The following is an 11,966-nucleotide window of genomic DNA, read 5'->3' as shown; positions in this document are numbered from 1 at the left end:
AATCAATTTACAGCTTTTGTATCAACTTATTATATCACGTGAAATTCAAAATGCAAACCCCAAAGATCTTGTCTCCGTCCCTTTTCCTGCTCTTTTTTTTTTTTTTGGACAACGATGGGCGAGCAGAGACCAGAACGGTTCACAAGCAGCGTCCTGCTGTCTCATCCATCCAGTCCCTCTCACTAGAGACATGACGTCACGGAGTCCTCCTCTTTCCTCCGTCTCCAAAATTTCTGAGGGAGGCAAAAAAAAACCCCCCAAAAAACCTTGCCGGGAAGACTGAGACGTAAGACGCGTGAATGTTCCACAGCCATGCTGGACACGCTCACCTTCCTCCTGGAGAGACTCTTCCTCCTCGCCCACCTCAAGTTGTCCAGCCTGCTGCCTCCTTTGCGCGGAGAGCCGCCGCTCTCCAAGCGGGACGGCTGCCCCCCGCAGCCCGCGGAGGCGCCCCAGAGCCTCCAGCGGGGAGACCTGCTGGAAGTCCCGAGGACGCTCTTTACGCACTTCGGCATCTACCTGGGCAACAACCGGGTGGCGCACCTCATCCCGGACCTCCTGCCGGCGCTGACGGCCGACCGGCTGCAGATCCAGGCGATGGTGACGAACACGCGCTTGCTGCTCGGGGTGCTCGCGAAGCGCGCCAGCATTCGCGTGGACTCGGTGGAGGACTTCGCGTACGGAGCCGGGATCCTGCGCAACGCCACGGACCGCGCCGCGCCGCAGAGGCCGCTGCCCGGAGAGGAGGCGGCGGCGCGGGCGGAGCGGCTGGTCGGCAGCGTCTCCTACAGTCTGCTGTGGAACAACTGCGAGCACTTTGTCACTTACTGCCGCTACGGCACGGCGCGCAGCCAGCAGACAGACAAGGTGAGGATCGGGACACGGCGGGCGCCTTTTACGCACCTGGCAGCAATCTTTACGCGAACGCTTTGATGTTGCTGCGTAGGCGTGGAGGCTGATTCTGCTTTACACTCGGAGTTTGGTTGGTGTGAACAGTTTTGTTGGGCTGCAGAGGACAGATGGGAGACTTTACAAGCAACGCGGTTTTAGTGCCACGAGAGACGAACCCAAAAGCCAGACAGATACTCCATCTGTCGGGACACAGTAGCTTCATGAGCAAGATGAAAAGTTAAGATGGGTTCTAATCTCCTTTCAGTCTGTATATGTAGATTAATCTCATAGACATTGAATTAATGAGCCCTTTAAACATTCTGGATCACCCAAATCCAGAATATTGTTTTGGATCCAGATCAAACTTCAAGCGTGTGCTTTAGATCTGGTCCGGTTAGTGTATAAGTTAGAAAATACATTTTGTAATTCTCAAGACCTCTTTGAAAACAACGTTGGATCCAGGAATGATGGCGATCGTCACCAAAGTCTGATTTTCATCCTAAACCAATGCAGCCAAAACGTCCTGCTTATGGATGCAATGATCAATGACTGACAAAATGACCAAAAGCCCAAATGAAGCGCATCACAGAAAACCACGACTCGTCAGTAAAAAATGTGCAGAACTTAAAGATGTAATCATCTTCTATAAAATTCTCGGTTTTCAGAAAGTATCCTTAACAGGCGAACATAATCCAAGGTCTTCTCAGAGTCTTTCATTTTATTCTTTACACATAGTTCTGAACTAATAACGCGGCGACTTCTCCCACCGTCTCGGCTTTGAGTTACACTGCAGCTCAAAGACAAACGCTTCAGCGTTTCAGCATGTGCTTTTAAACCGGAGGGAAAAATCTGGGTCACCACCACCACCGCGGAAAAGTCCGGAGAACAAGAGCTGCATTCAGCGCAGAGCCAGAAACCGAGCGGCGGCAGTCGGTCCACGCAGATGATGATGATGATGATGATGATGAAGGAGGGCAGCAGAGCCTCTTGTGCTCCTCGCCCCAGTCTAAGCCTCCGCATTAGCATTCGCTCAGATCGCAGAGGCAACCATCAGTTTCCCGTCTGCACAGAATAAACGCCGGGCTTCCTCTGTCCTTGACGGCTTCCGGGCTGCCTAGCTGGCCACAGAAAAAGGTGCGAAGATGGTCAAAGATGCAGCTGCTCTGTTTACGAGTCGTTTGGCATGCCATTTTTGGCATTTGAATGAAATTCAGGACAGCTTCATATCATTGTTCCTGAATGTCTCATTGGGTTCTGTCTGTCCGTTAGGGAACCCAAATAATCCCGAATATCAATGTAAACAGAGTGAAGGAGGTCCTGACAGCTCAGGGTCAAAGTTCAACTGAGATTAAGTTAACCAAAATGCCATGGACGATAGTTCATTCCAACCAGAACCTGGCCTGATGTGTCACGTTTAACAGTAGAACATGGTGTTACATATGTCAATTGGACATTTGACCCTGATAACCTTTTCAAGTGTAAAAACATGGACGCCGTTGGGGGGGGGGGTCGTTTATTTGTCCATCCGGATTGTGTGGTTCCGCTTCCTACAGCTCAGAAAGCTTTCCCTTGATCCAGTTCCACTCCTGAAACTAAACATTTGACCTGGCTGCAGCCTGATATCCGACCCGGCTTCTTACTGGTTCATTAAGTGGGGGGGGGTGACCATCAGGGGTCATAGGGGCCCCCCAGATAAATAAACAACAGGTCAATTAAATTCTTGATTCTCTAACTAGACCAGTGAGAGAAGTTATTGTCTTTGTCGTCTTTATATACTGAGTTTTAGGACTTGTTGTCATCAAATGTCTATGTTGACCTCGGAAAATAAAACTTGGAGTAGGAGGCTATTGATCAGGTAGGAGGCTTTTGATCGGGTAGGAGGATAAAGTGGTTGAAGACGAGACGACTGAGGTTGTCACGTCTACAAGAAAATGGACGGATGAATGGATAAAATCAAGGAAATATTCTCCTTTTTGCTCAGTCGTGACATTTTTGGTGAAGTAAATTGTTGGTCTTATGATTTTTGTCTAAAATGAACGATTGATAGATTTAAATGCAGTCGGTTCATTTATTGGCTGGTCAGAAATATCACCAAACATTCCAATTTGTCCAATGTGAATATTTATTTAGCGCCCTCTGACCTCTTCACTGACAGACTAAGTGTGACTTCACAGCTGAACTGATGCCATTTCTCCTCCTCTAGTTTTGCGAGTGGCTTAAGTCCCTGATCCGGGACCAGCGTAGCGTTCTCCTCGCGGCACTTCTGGGACTTCTATCGATGGCGTGTTTGGGAATGTCCCTCAGCACCGCTCTGCCCTCGCTCCTCATTACCTTCACCCTGTGGATGGCGAGTTGAGAAGCTTCTGGAACATGGCACCATGTTGGAGACAGACAGGAAGCAGTCATCTGCAAACATGCGTATTCAAGTTTATTATTGGGGTACTACACTACATCGCTAATAACACAACGGGGACTGAAATGACATTGTGTCTGAATTTAGCATGAGCATTATTAGCCACCAGTGTAAGACTGCTGTTAAAGGAGACCAAAGATCATTTAATAATTCCTGCATTTGATCAAAGCTGCGTATTTTATTTTGAAGGTGTGATTGAGAACATAATGTGATGGGTTTTTTTTATTACATTTGCTAACATTTGTAACCATTTCCCCTACAGAGGGTAAAAACCAGGCTAAAAGTGAGTATTGCACAGATATGTTTTGTCTTTATTCGTCCAATCAGACCTGTTTACACCATTTAAAAACTATAATAGCCCCCCCCCCAGTTGTTGGCTGATCTTGCCCATGTCCCTGTTTTCCACAAAGGTTTCCAGAAATCAGTTGAGTAGTTAATGTTTATTTTTTAAAAACCTTGTCTTGTATTTTTAAATGCTGCTAAAAAAAAGAAAAAACACTTTTACTACGACTCTGGCAACATGCGATATATAACATATTTACAGTTTATATGTTTTCACCCATCCCAACTGAATGATTGGTCTGGATTGATAGCAAAATTACACCGCCGGACAGATCACATCATGATGGGGCTCAGTCAGAAAGGAACTGCTCTGACGTTCTGTTTGTCTGACATTTTCAAGTCAGTGAAAAGAAAATGTTGGCCATTGGTGAAGGTAAAGAAGCCTTGACTCAAGTATCATCTTGATTTCTCAACTGTCTCACAGTTCTTCTGAAATCTTTATTTTGTCATACGAGTATATGTTTTTGATTTGTTTGGCGAAAATCTCTTGAAACAGTAACACAAGTTTGCTTCACATCGAGACTGTGTTCATGTTTGCACTTCAGCAGAGAGAGTCATTCTGTAAATATCTGTATAATAATGATTCCAATGATTCCACGAAAGTCAAAAACTTTGACACAGACTGTATTTTTCATGATGGTTTAAACAAGTTATGTCCTGTTTTTTTGTCTGTTTTTTTTTACAAAAATAAAGTGGCGTTAGATCAAAATGTACACGTTTTACTATGTCTGGATTTGTTTTTATTAATCTAATTTTAATAATTTTAAATTACCGTAATTTTTATTACGGTAATTAATATTATTATTGTTATTTTATCTGTATATTGTATTTTATTTTATTTAGGGGTTGTTGCTGCTTGTTTGGTGTTTTCCCCGCCTCCTCTTCCCCGATGAAAACGCCCATTGGGTGAGGTATTTGTCAATCCTAATTTCGTCCAATCGACTGAAAGGAGGCCCAGGCAACGTTCTTTTTCGTTCGATTAAGTTTTAATTAAGACATATCATCGATGATCCGCTGCTGGTGAGATTTTAAATTTTCTCTGAATAAATTTGTTAATTTTAGAATACATTATTCAACAGTATTTGGGTAAAAGCGTCTCATTTAAACTGCAGTTGTCGAAATAAACTGCTGGATTAACTGTTATAGGGATGCTAAAGTTTCTGTTACACGGAGTCTGCTAGCATACATTGTTACAAAGTTAATGGCAGTTGCTAATTTGCATTTTCGTTTTTTTTTTTTTTTTACCACCTCGTTGGATTAGTTTAGTTCGCATAATAATAAAATCATTTGTTCACGTTACAGTTTATTGAGGCTCATTTCCTGGGTTTCCGGGGGCTTTGCGGGGTTCATGATCCGGTTCTAAGTGGGCGACAGAAATTAAATTATATTTGCTGAGCTATTAATTATGTTTTTAAAACGCAGAGGTTAGTGTAGTTAGTGTTATGATCATTATGATTTCACCCTGATTATAGATGAACAAGTATGTTGTTACTGTTACCCTCGCCCAAAATACTAAAACAATAAAAGAAAACACTAGTAAAAGTCAGCCTGCTAGCTAAACTAGTTGAGATTAGCATGTTTACATTAATGAATCGCAAGGCAGAAAAGGTTCAGCACATTCTCACCTTTTAGAAATTCACTTTTTTTACTTGATTAGTATGAATTCTTTCTCAATATTGCATTGATCAAAATATTGTTTGTGATTTTTTTAAAAAGCTGTCGTGACCCAGGTCACTTTTTAATTCATCCAAAAGTTTGAAAGCATTTTGTTGCTTCAACGTTATAAGATAACCAATAAGATAACAGAAAATGTGATTTTTTTTTTGCTGTAAAATTAGAGCAACATGCTCTTTGCCTAACCTGGCCATTGCTTTTGAGATGTTCGGCTGACAGATGATGGCGGAGAGTCAGATTGGGGAGATGATGGAGGGCGTGTGCGGGACGGTCAGCCCGCCGCAGAGCGAGTGCGAGTTCAAGTCCTGCGACAGACAGATGGCTTTGCTGGCCCTGATGGAGAAGACGGGATACAACATGCTGCAGGTGAACGGGCAGCGGATGTACGGTGGACCCCCGCCAGGTAGAGACCACAGAAACGCACGCATGCTGCACAAGGAAACACGAAAAGGAACAATGAACAAATAAAGTGATGTTAAAATCAAAAATATGTGAAAAAAAAGACGCAGAAAACTTTGTTATAAAGGGTTAATCAGGAAGTTAGTCTCCCTGCCTCTGGGCTGTACTACTAGCTGACTCAGGCGTTATTTATGTTAATATTGGGCTTATGCAGGTGTTGACAACATACCGTAACCACGGCAACATACCCATTTTGCTCAGCGTTTTCCATCCTGGGCTGGGATCGAATTGCGAAATGGATCCGTGCTTCTGGTGCCGCAGGTTGGGAGGGCCCGCCGCCCCCGCGGGTCTGTGAAGTGTTCGTGGGGAAGATTCCCAGAGACATGTACGAAGACGAGTTGGTCCCTCTGTTCGAAAGAGCGGGGAAGATTTACGAGCTCCGCCTGATGCTGGAGTTCAATGGGAACAACCGTGGCTACACCTTCGTCATGTACGCCAACAGGTAACCGCGTCGACGGATAAAGAGCTCAGTGAGGATGACAGGAAGCAATAAATTCAGGAGTTAAACATCTTTATACTTAATAAAGAATACAGTCTAATCTGGACACGTTTATATTTTCAGAATTTAATCTCAGCGCTGCTTCAGTTTCTGCCTTTTCTTTCCCAGCGCGATTGATGAAACGATTATTGTTGTGTCCAGAGAAGACGCCCGGAGAGCCATACAGATGTTCGACAACTACGAGGTCCGCCCGGGGAAGTTCATCGGGGTGTGTTTGTGTCTGAACAACTGCCGCCTCTTCATCAGCTGCATCCCCAAAGACAAGATGAAGGAGGAGATCCTCGAGGAGATGAAGACGGTACTGTCACGGGCGACGCGTCCCTCAGTTCGAGCTGAGGGACGCGTCGCCAGAACGAGAGTCATGAATCAGAACTTCAGGTGCTACAATCTAAAACTGATGTGAAGATGCGAAAGAAACAAAGTGAACGTCCAAGACGTGACTTTTGAAGGACGGCAGTGCTTTCAGATAACTTTAGGAGGAAATTCTGGCACCAAATAAAAAGTTTCTCAGGTCATTCCTCAGTTGTGACTATTTGTTCTATCAAAAGTCAAAATGAATGTCCTTAAATGTTGCCACCATTTTTCTCAGTGCCTACGTAATGACTAAATAATTTTATATTAATAATATATTGCTAATAATAACAGTTTTACACTCATCAGGTCCCAATCGCCCCAAATAGCCAAGAGAAATTAACATTTGCATGCCTTAGCAAGAGTTCAGGACTAGGGAGGTTAAAGTTTCAATAATCAAGATTCTAAAAATTGGAAATAAAGTCTGATCTACGATGCAGCGGTAAACAGTTAACCCAATCGCTCCCGAATCCAGCCCACCAATCCACCAACCATCTTGTCGTTAATCACACGGTGACTTGATTGATTCCTGATTCAGGATCAGCTAATCATCTATTAACACATTTAAACGCTGATCCCAGACGACCTGGAGTTCCATCAGAGTCGGACAAACTGAGATGTTGCTGTCATGAAGTCGTCCTCTCTCTCTCTCTCTCGCTGTGTGTGTGTGTCCCAGGTGACAGACGGGGTGGTGGATGTGATCATGTATCACAGCTCCACTGACAACAGCCTGAACCGAGGGTTTGCCTTTGTCGAGTATGAGACCCACAAATTGGCGGCCATGGCCAGGAAGAGGCTCATCGCCCGTAACAACGGTGACACACACATCCCCTGTCTCCTTTTTTTATGACATCCTGTCTTCGTCCTCGTGCCTTCCTCTTCATCGGCGCAGCTTCACAACTGCCTGTGTGTCCGTTATATATCTATGCCCAGCAGAGGGCGGTAGAACACTAGGCATGTGATTGAGATTACAGTCTGTGTCCTGTTGTTTTATGATTAGTAGTAGCAGATTTGGCTTTTTCAGTAATAAAATATAAACAATAAAAATGTACTTTTTTTAGCTGTTTGCAATAATCAAACAAAAACAAAAAGCAGTTGTGAGAATCCTTGAAACCAACGAGCCGAACTGCTGTGTGTTCCACTTCCATGCCACCAGTGTTGATCCGTCATTTGTGATTTGCTTATTTTTAAAAATAAATTGTTGCCCCCCCCCCACTGTCTTGGATAGCAGTTAATAAAAGAAACCAGTGAGACATTTTTTTTAGAATATCTGAAACCTGAGGCTCAAACTATATAAAATGTGTCTTAAAAACATGACAAATCAAAGCATTTCTTCTTCTATGGACACGTTGGACTAGAAGCTGCAGACCACGCGCTGATGGAGGTTGATTAGTCGGTCTCCTAAGTTGACTGTCCAGGCTTTTGTTTTCCCAAGTCACCCTCCTTTAGCATTACTTTAATGTTGCAGCATTGCCTTTTTTTAAACAGGAAAGTGTCAGTTGTGGGGTCACAACATCCGGGTGAACTGGGCCAAACCTGAGAAGGACATGGACGAGATGATGATGCAGCGTGTCCGAATCCTCTATGTAAGTCCGCGTTGTGTTTTTGTGTGTGTGGAGAACATGCAAACCGCTCACAGAAAGGCCGCAAGATCCGACCCTGCGACCTTCGACCTGTGAGGCAGCAGCACTTACCGCTGCGCCACTGCGTTTACGTCCGCCCCCCCCCGTCTGTCTGTCCTCCAGGTACGCAACCTGATGATGAGCACCACCGAGGAAACCCTGTTCGAGGAGTTCTCTTGCTTCAAACCGGGCTGCGTGGACAGAGTCAAGAAGCTCACCGACTACGCCTTCATCCACTACCGCTGCCACGACGACGCCGTCGCCGCTCTCGACCTCATGAACGGAGCCAGCATCGACGGCGTCAGCGTCGAGGTGATGCTGGCCCGACCCACCGCAATCAGAGACGGGAGTCTGGCTGGGAAGCGGAGCCACAGCAGGGGGCCGGCAGAGGAAGCAGCAGCCAGCGGCGGGACGTTTTGCCTGGACAGGAGCAGCAGCGGGATGGGAGACGCGATGGAGAAGTGCTTTTCACTGAGCTCATTGTCCCCGCCAACTCACCCAGGAAGCCCCATGAGCACTACAGCAAGAGGTGGGGGGGGGGGGGGGGGGGGGTCAAGCCGAGTCAGTCTTACATTCCTATTGGTGGTGTGAATGCAAAGTCTGGTCAAAGTGCTGTTCCCACCTTAAATCGGGAAGTTTTCTCCAAACAGTTCCACCTTAATGGAATCTGACAGCTTGACACGAAGGTCAGTTTCAGCTCCATTTGTTTCCGTAAGGCCTCCTATGTAGTTTCTATCCACATTGATCTCTGTTTCATCAAAGGCCTCCGCCAAGATAATAGTCTGACAGTGAAGCAAAGCTCCGGTTTCCTGCAGACATTTTTCTGAAGTTTTTGGGAGTTAACGCTCCCGCAAATGGACTGTGAAATATTCATGAGCGGAAAGATGCCCAACTGCAAGAGACGACGGGAGGAAGGAGTATGAGGGTAGATTTGTAGAGGGATGGCGACGAGAGAGAGAAACGAGAGACTCCAGGGAAAATAAATGAAATATTCACTTTGGGAGTTAGCCTAGAATCTGTCCATTTCCTCTGCAGCGTGTCTGAGGGGGGGGGGGGGGGGGGGAGCACTGAATAGAGCTGGGAAGAGGAGAGGAAGAGCGAAGAGGAGGTTCGGGCGCGATGTGAGCTGAGGATAAGCGTCGGGAGTGGAGGGATATCTAGGGGGACAGATTTAATTTCCGTCTCGTAGCGTGAAGGGCTTGAAAACGACTTGATGTCCAGTCGTAAGTGGACATCAAACAGGATTAAGCAGCGCCCCCTGTCAGAAACGCTCAGTCCAACCGGGAGATTCTTCAGCGGAGCTTTCACAGAAATCTGACTGAAGATTCTCCAATCGGATGCTAGAATGCTGTAGAGAAGAGATGCTATAAATGGAAATGCTAGTACATAAATGAACTAGCGGCACGAGGAAAATGTTTGCTCCACTTTGCTGACGCCCTTTGTGTGTGTGTGTGTGAGCCATCCTTATTAATCCAGCATGTGTGTGTTTTTTTTTTACCATCAGAAGACCCAGACAGGTGTGTGTTCCCCCTCCTCCCCGGCACCCCTCTCTCCCCGAGCAGCCTGCAGGCAGTGAAGCCGAGTCAGATCCGATCTGCCGTTTGTCTGCTGGACTTTCACTGCAGCAAGATCTGCTGGTCGCTGCCGCAGTACCAGCTGTTCACCACGCCGGGACGGGACGGGAAGCGGCTGCTGCTTTACAAGGTCTCCACACAGACACAAGGACAAACAGCGACGCTATTTATCGGTTCAGCTCCACAGATAATCTGACGAGATGTTTGTCCACATGCAACACAAAATACTGCATTTTATGAAAAAGGTAAAAGCAAAAGTAAAAAAAAAAATCCATTGACCAGTAAGGGTTGGATAATTTAGTTCCATTGGAAAACAAGCAGGTGAACTTTTATTCTATGCATGTGTGTGTGTGTGTGCGTGTGCGTGTGTGTCTGCATCCATAGGTGGTGATCCCATCTACACAAAGCACCTACATCCCTGACAAGTTGTGTGTGCTGTTGGATGACGCAAAAGAGCTGGCAGCACAGACAGCCCTGTGGAACCTGGGTACTGTTCAACACGCACACACACACACACGCACACGCACACACACTGCTTTTGTTTTTAGCCCCATCCCTCTGAAATGGTGCTTTTAAACTGGAAAAGCTCCAGAAAGGCTCCTTTAGCTGTGAGAACATTACAATCATCACGACTGTCTCGATCAATCAATCGAATTGTTCACAGCTGTAATTAAACTAATTATTTTGGATCTGAAATTGATCCCATTTAACTTGAGTTTGACGTTATTGATCGCGTAAAGGAACGATCAACGGTCGGCCCGACCCTAGAATCCGTTCTTGCTTCCACGCTGGTTGACGAAGCTCTGCCTCGTTGTTGCAGGAGGCTTCTTCTCGTCGAAGGCCTAGCAGCAAGCAGACGAGGAGGACAGAAGGATGTGCCATCGCTCCTCCGTCCACCGGTTGAATATCACCTTATGGCACGTGTGACCTTGTTTCCACACAATAGCAGATATATTTCCTCGAGCTTCTGTAAACGCTGTTCTTAAGTCTGTGTTCCTTATTAAAGACTGTTGTGATCTTAGCGTTAAAACGATGGAGAAGAAAAAGATTCATCCACGTCCTCATTCAGGGTAGAAGTGCAGATGAACTGTGTATCACTTTAGAGTACTCTCCACTGCATCGGATTGGTTAGATGGTTTTGTGCTTCCAATAAGTTCTACTTCGTTAGTGGGAGGAATGTTCAATCGTTCAGTTTAAGTGTAACTTTTTTGTTTTTGGCCTGTTCCCGCTTGTTCACGAGTTGTTTGATTTAAAGTCCACAGATTTGTGTTCATTATGATCTGTGTTTGCATTCTTATGTTTTCACTGTCGTCTTGTGTCATTTATTAAATGAAGTGTTGGACATTGTTGAAGCAGATAGGAGAGTGCTTCTCTTTTTTTCTAAATGTCATTATCTGCCCTGAAGCATCTGGACTCCTTCAAGCATCACCGTTTCTCTGATCACCGTAAAACCTGCCGATCGCTGCTTCCCTGAAAGATTTGAGATCAAATAGAACGATTTGAAATGTCTTCAGCCGGATGGTGCGCCAGATGGAAGGAAATCAATGCTCCCGGGATGGAGACACCTGTTTTGCTGAATGAAACATTTCGCTTCTCAAATTAAGGAAACAAAATTCAAATCAAAATGCTTCGCTCACAGATAATAACTAAATTAATTACTTAAAATAAAGAAAAATACAATGTGGAGCCAGCACCTTTTCCTTTTATCTCACCTAAACCCAGTCTCATTAGGCGTTTCAGAACGCTACAACAAAGAGCGCGACACAGGACGGCAAGCCGTAGGTCTCAAAGTCAGCCGCCGTGATTGATACGCTCTTTGAGCTACACCAATCAGCAGGCTGGCAGCCCTGGCACACGTCCGTGTAGTTCCCGCCCTTCCTGGCTGTACCCAATCACAGGCTGGGAGATCACATGTAATATGCATACACAATCTGGGATTACTTACACAAGGGCCACACGGTGAGGAGACTGTGGGGGCTGTAATACATGCAAGAGCTGAGTTTTAGCCGCTGTTGTTTTATCATCTATGAGAAGTTTTATCGTGTTTGACACTTTCCACGAAACACAAGGACGCCTCCACAGTAAAATCAATCTGAACATGTTTCCCTCGCTGCCTTGGGCACTTAAACTAAATGGATTTC

General features: G+C 45.5%; 2 protein-coding genes across 2 annotated transcripts; both read left to right on the top strand.

Moving 5' to 3' along the window:
* Nucleotides 1-309: 309 nt before the first annotated feature.
* On the top strand, nt 310-3,247 carry LOC137911504 (lecithin retinol acyltransferase). Its single transcript, XM_068755882.1, has 2 exons — nt 310-867; nt 3,095-3,247. The coding sequence occupies exons 1-2, from the start codon at nt 313-315 to the stop codon at nt 3,245-3,247; spliced, it is 708 nt and encodes a 235-aa protein (XP_068611983.1). The 5' UTR covers nt 310-312.
* Nucleotides 3,248-5,638: 2,391 nt separating this feature from the next.
* Nucleotides 5,639-10,671, top strand: rbm46 (RNA binding motif protein 46). Its single transcript, XM_068756122.1, has 9 exons — nt 5,639-5,723; nt 6,041-6,221; nt 6,420-6,576; nt 7,306-7,435; nt 8,118-8,215; nt 8,375-8,765; nt 9,756-9,955; nt 10,210-10,312; nt 10,646-10,671. Exons 1-9 carry the CDS (start codon nt 5,639-5,641, stop codon nt 10,669-10,671), a joined length of 1,371 nt encoding a protein of 456 aa, XP_068612223.1.
* Nucleotides 10,672-11,966: the final 1,295 nt, after the last annotated feature.

Source organism: Brachionichthys hirsutus, chromosome 23 (genome assembly GCF_040956055.1).
Source record: "Brachionichthys hirsutus isolate HB-005 chromosome 23, CSIRO-AGI_Bhir_v1, whole genome shotgun sequence".
Classification (NCBI taxonomy): Eukaryota; Metazoa; Chordata; class Actinopteri; order Lophiiformes; family Brachionichthyidae; genus Brachionichthys; species Brachionichthys hirsutus.
This window is presented reverse-complemented; position numbering and strand designations above follow the sequence as displayed.

What these genes read in the sequence shown, in the direction of transcription:
- LOC137911504 (XM_068755882.1), top strand. Translation starts at nt 313, where the DNA reads ATGCTGGACACGCTCACCTTCCTCCTGGAGAGACTCTTCCTCCTCGCC. An exon ending in GCAGCCAGCAGACAGACAAG is followed by an intron (nt 868 to 3,094) that starts GTGAGGATCGGG and finishes CTCCTCCTCTAG; the next exon opens with TTTTGCGAGTGGCTTAAGTC.
- rbm46 (XM_068756122.1), top strand. Translation starts at nt 5,639, where the DNA reads ATGGCTTTGCTGGCCCTGATGGAGAAGACGGGATACAACATGCTGCAG. An exon ending in CAGGAAGAGGCTCATCGCCC is followed by an intron (nt 7,436 to 8,117) that starts GTAACAACGGTG and finishes TTTTTTAAACAG; the next exon opens with GAAAGTGTCAGTTGTGGGGT. An exon ending in TCACCCAGGAAGCCCCATGA is followed by an intron (nt 8,766 to 9,755) that starts GCACTACAGCAA and finishes TTTTACCATCAG; the next exon opens with AAGACCCAGACAGGTGTGTG.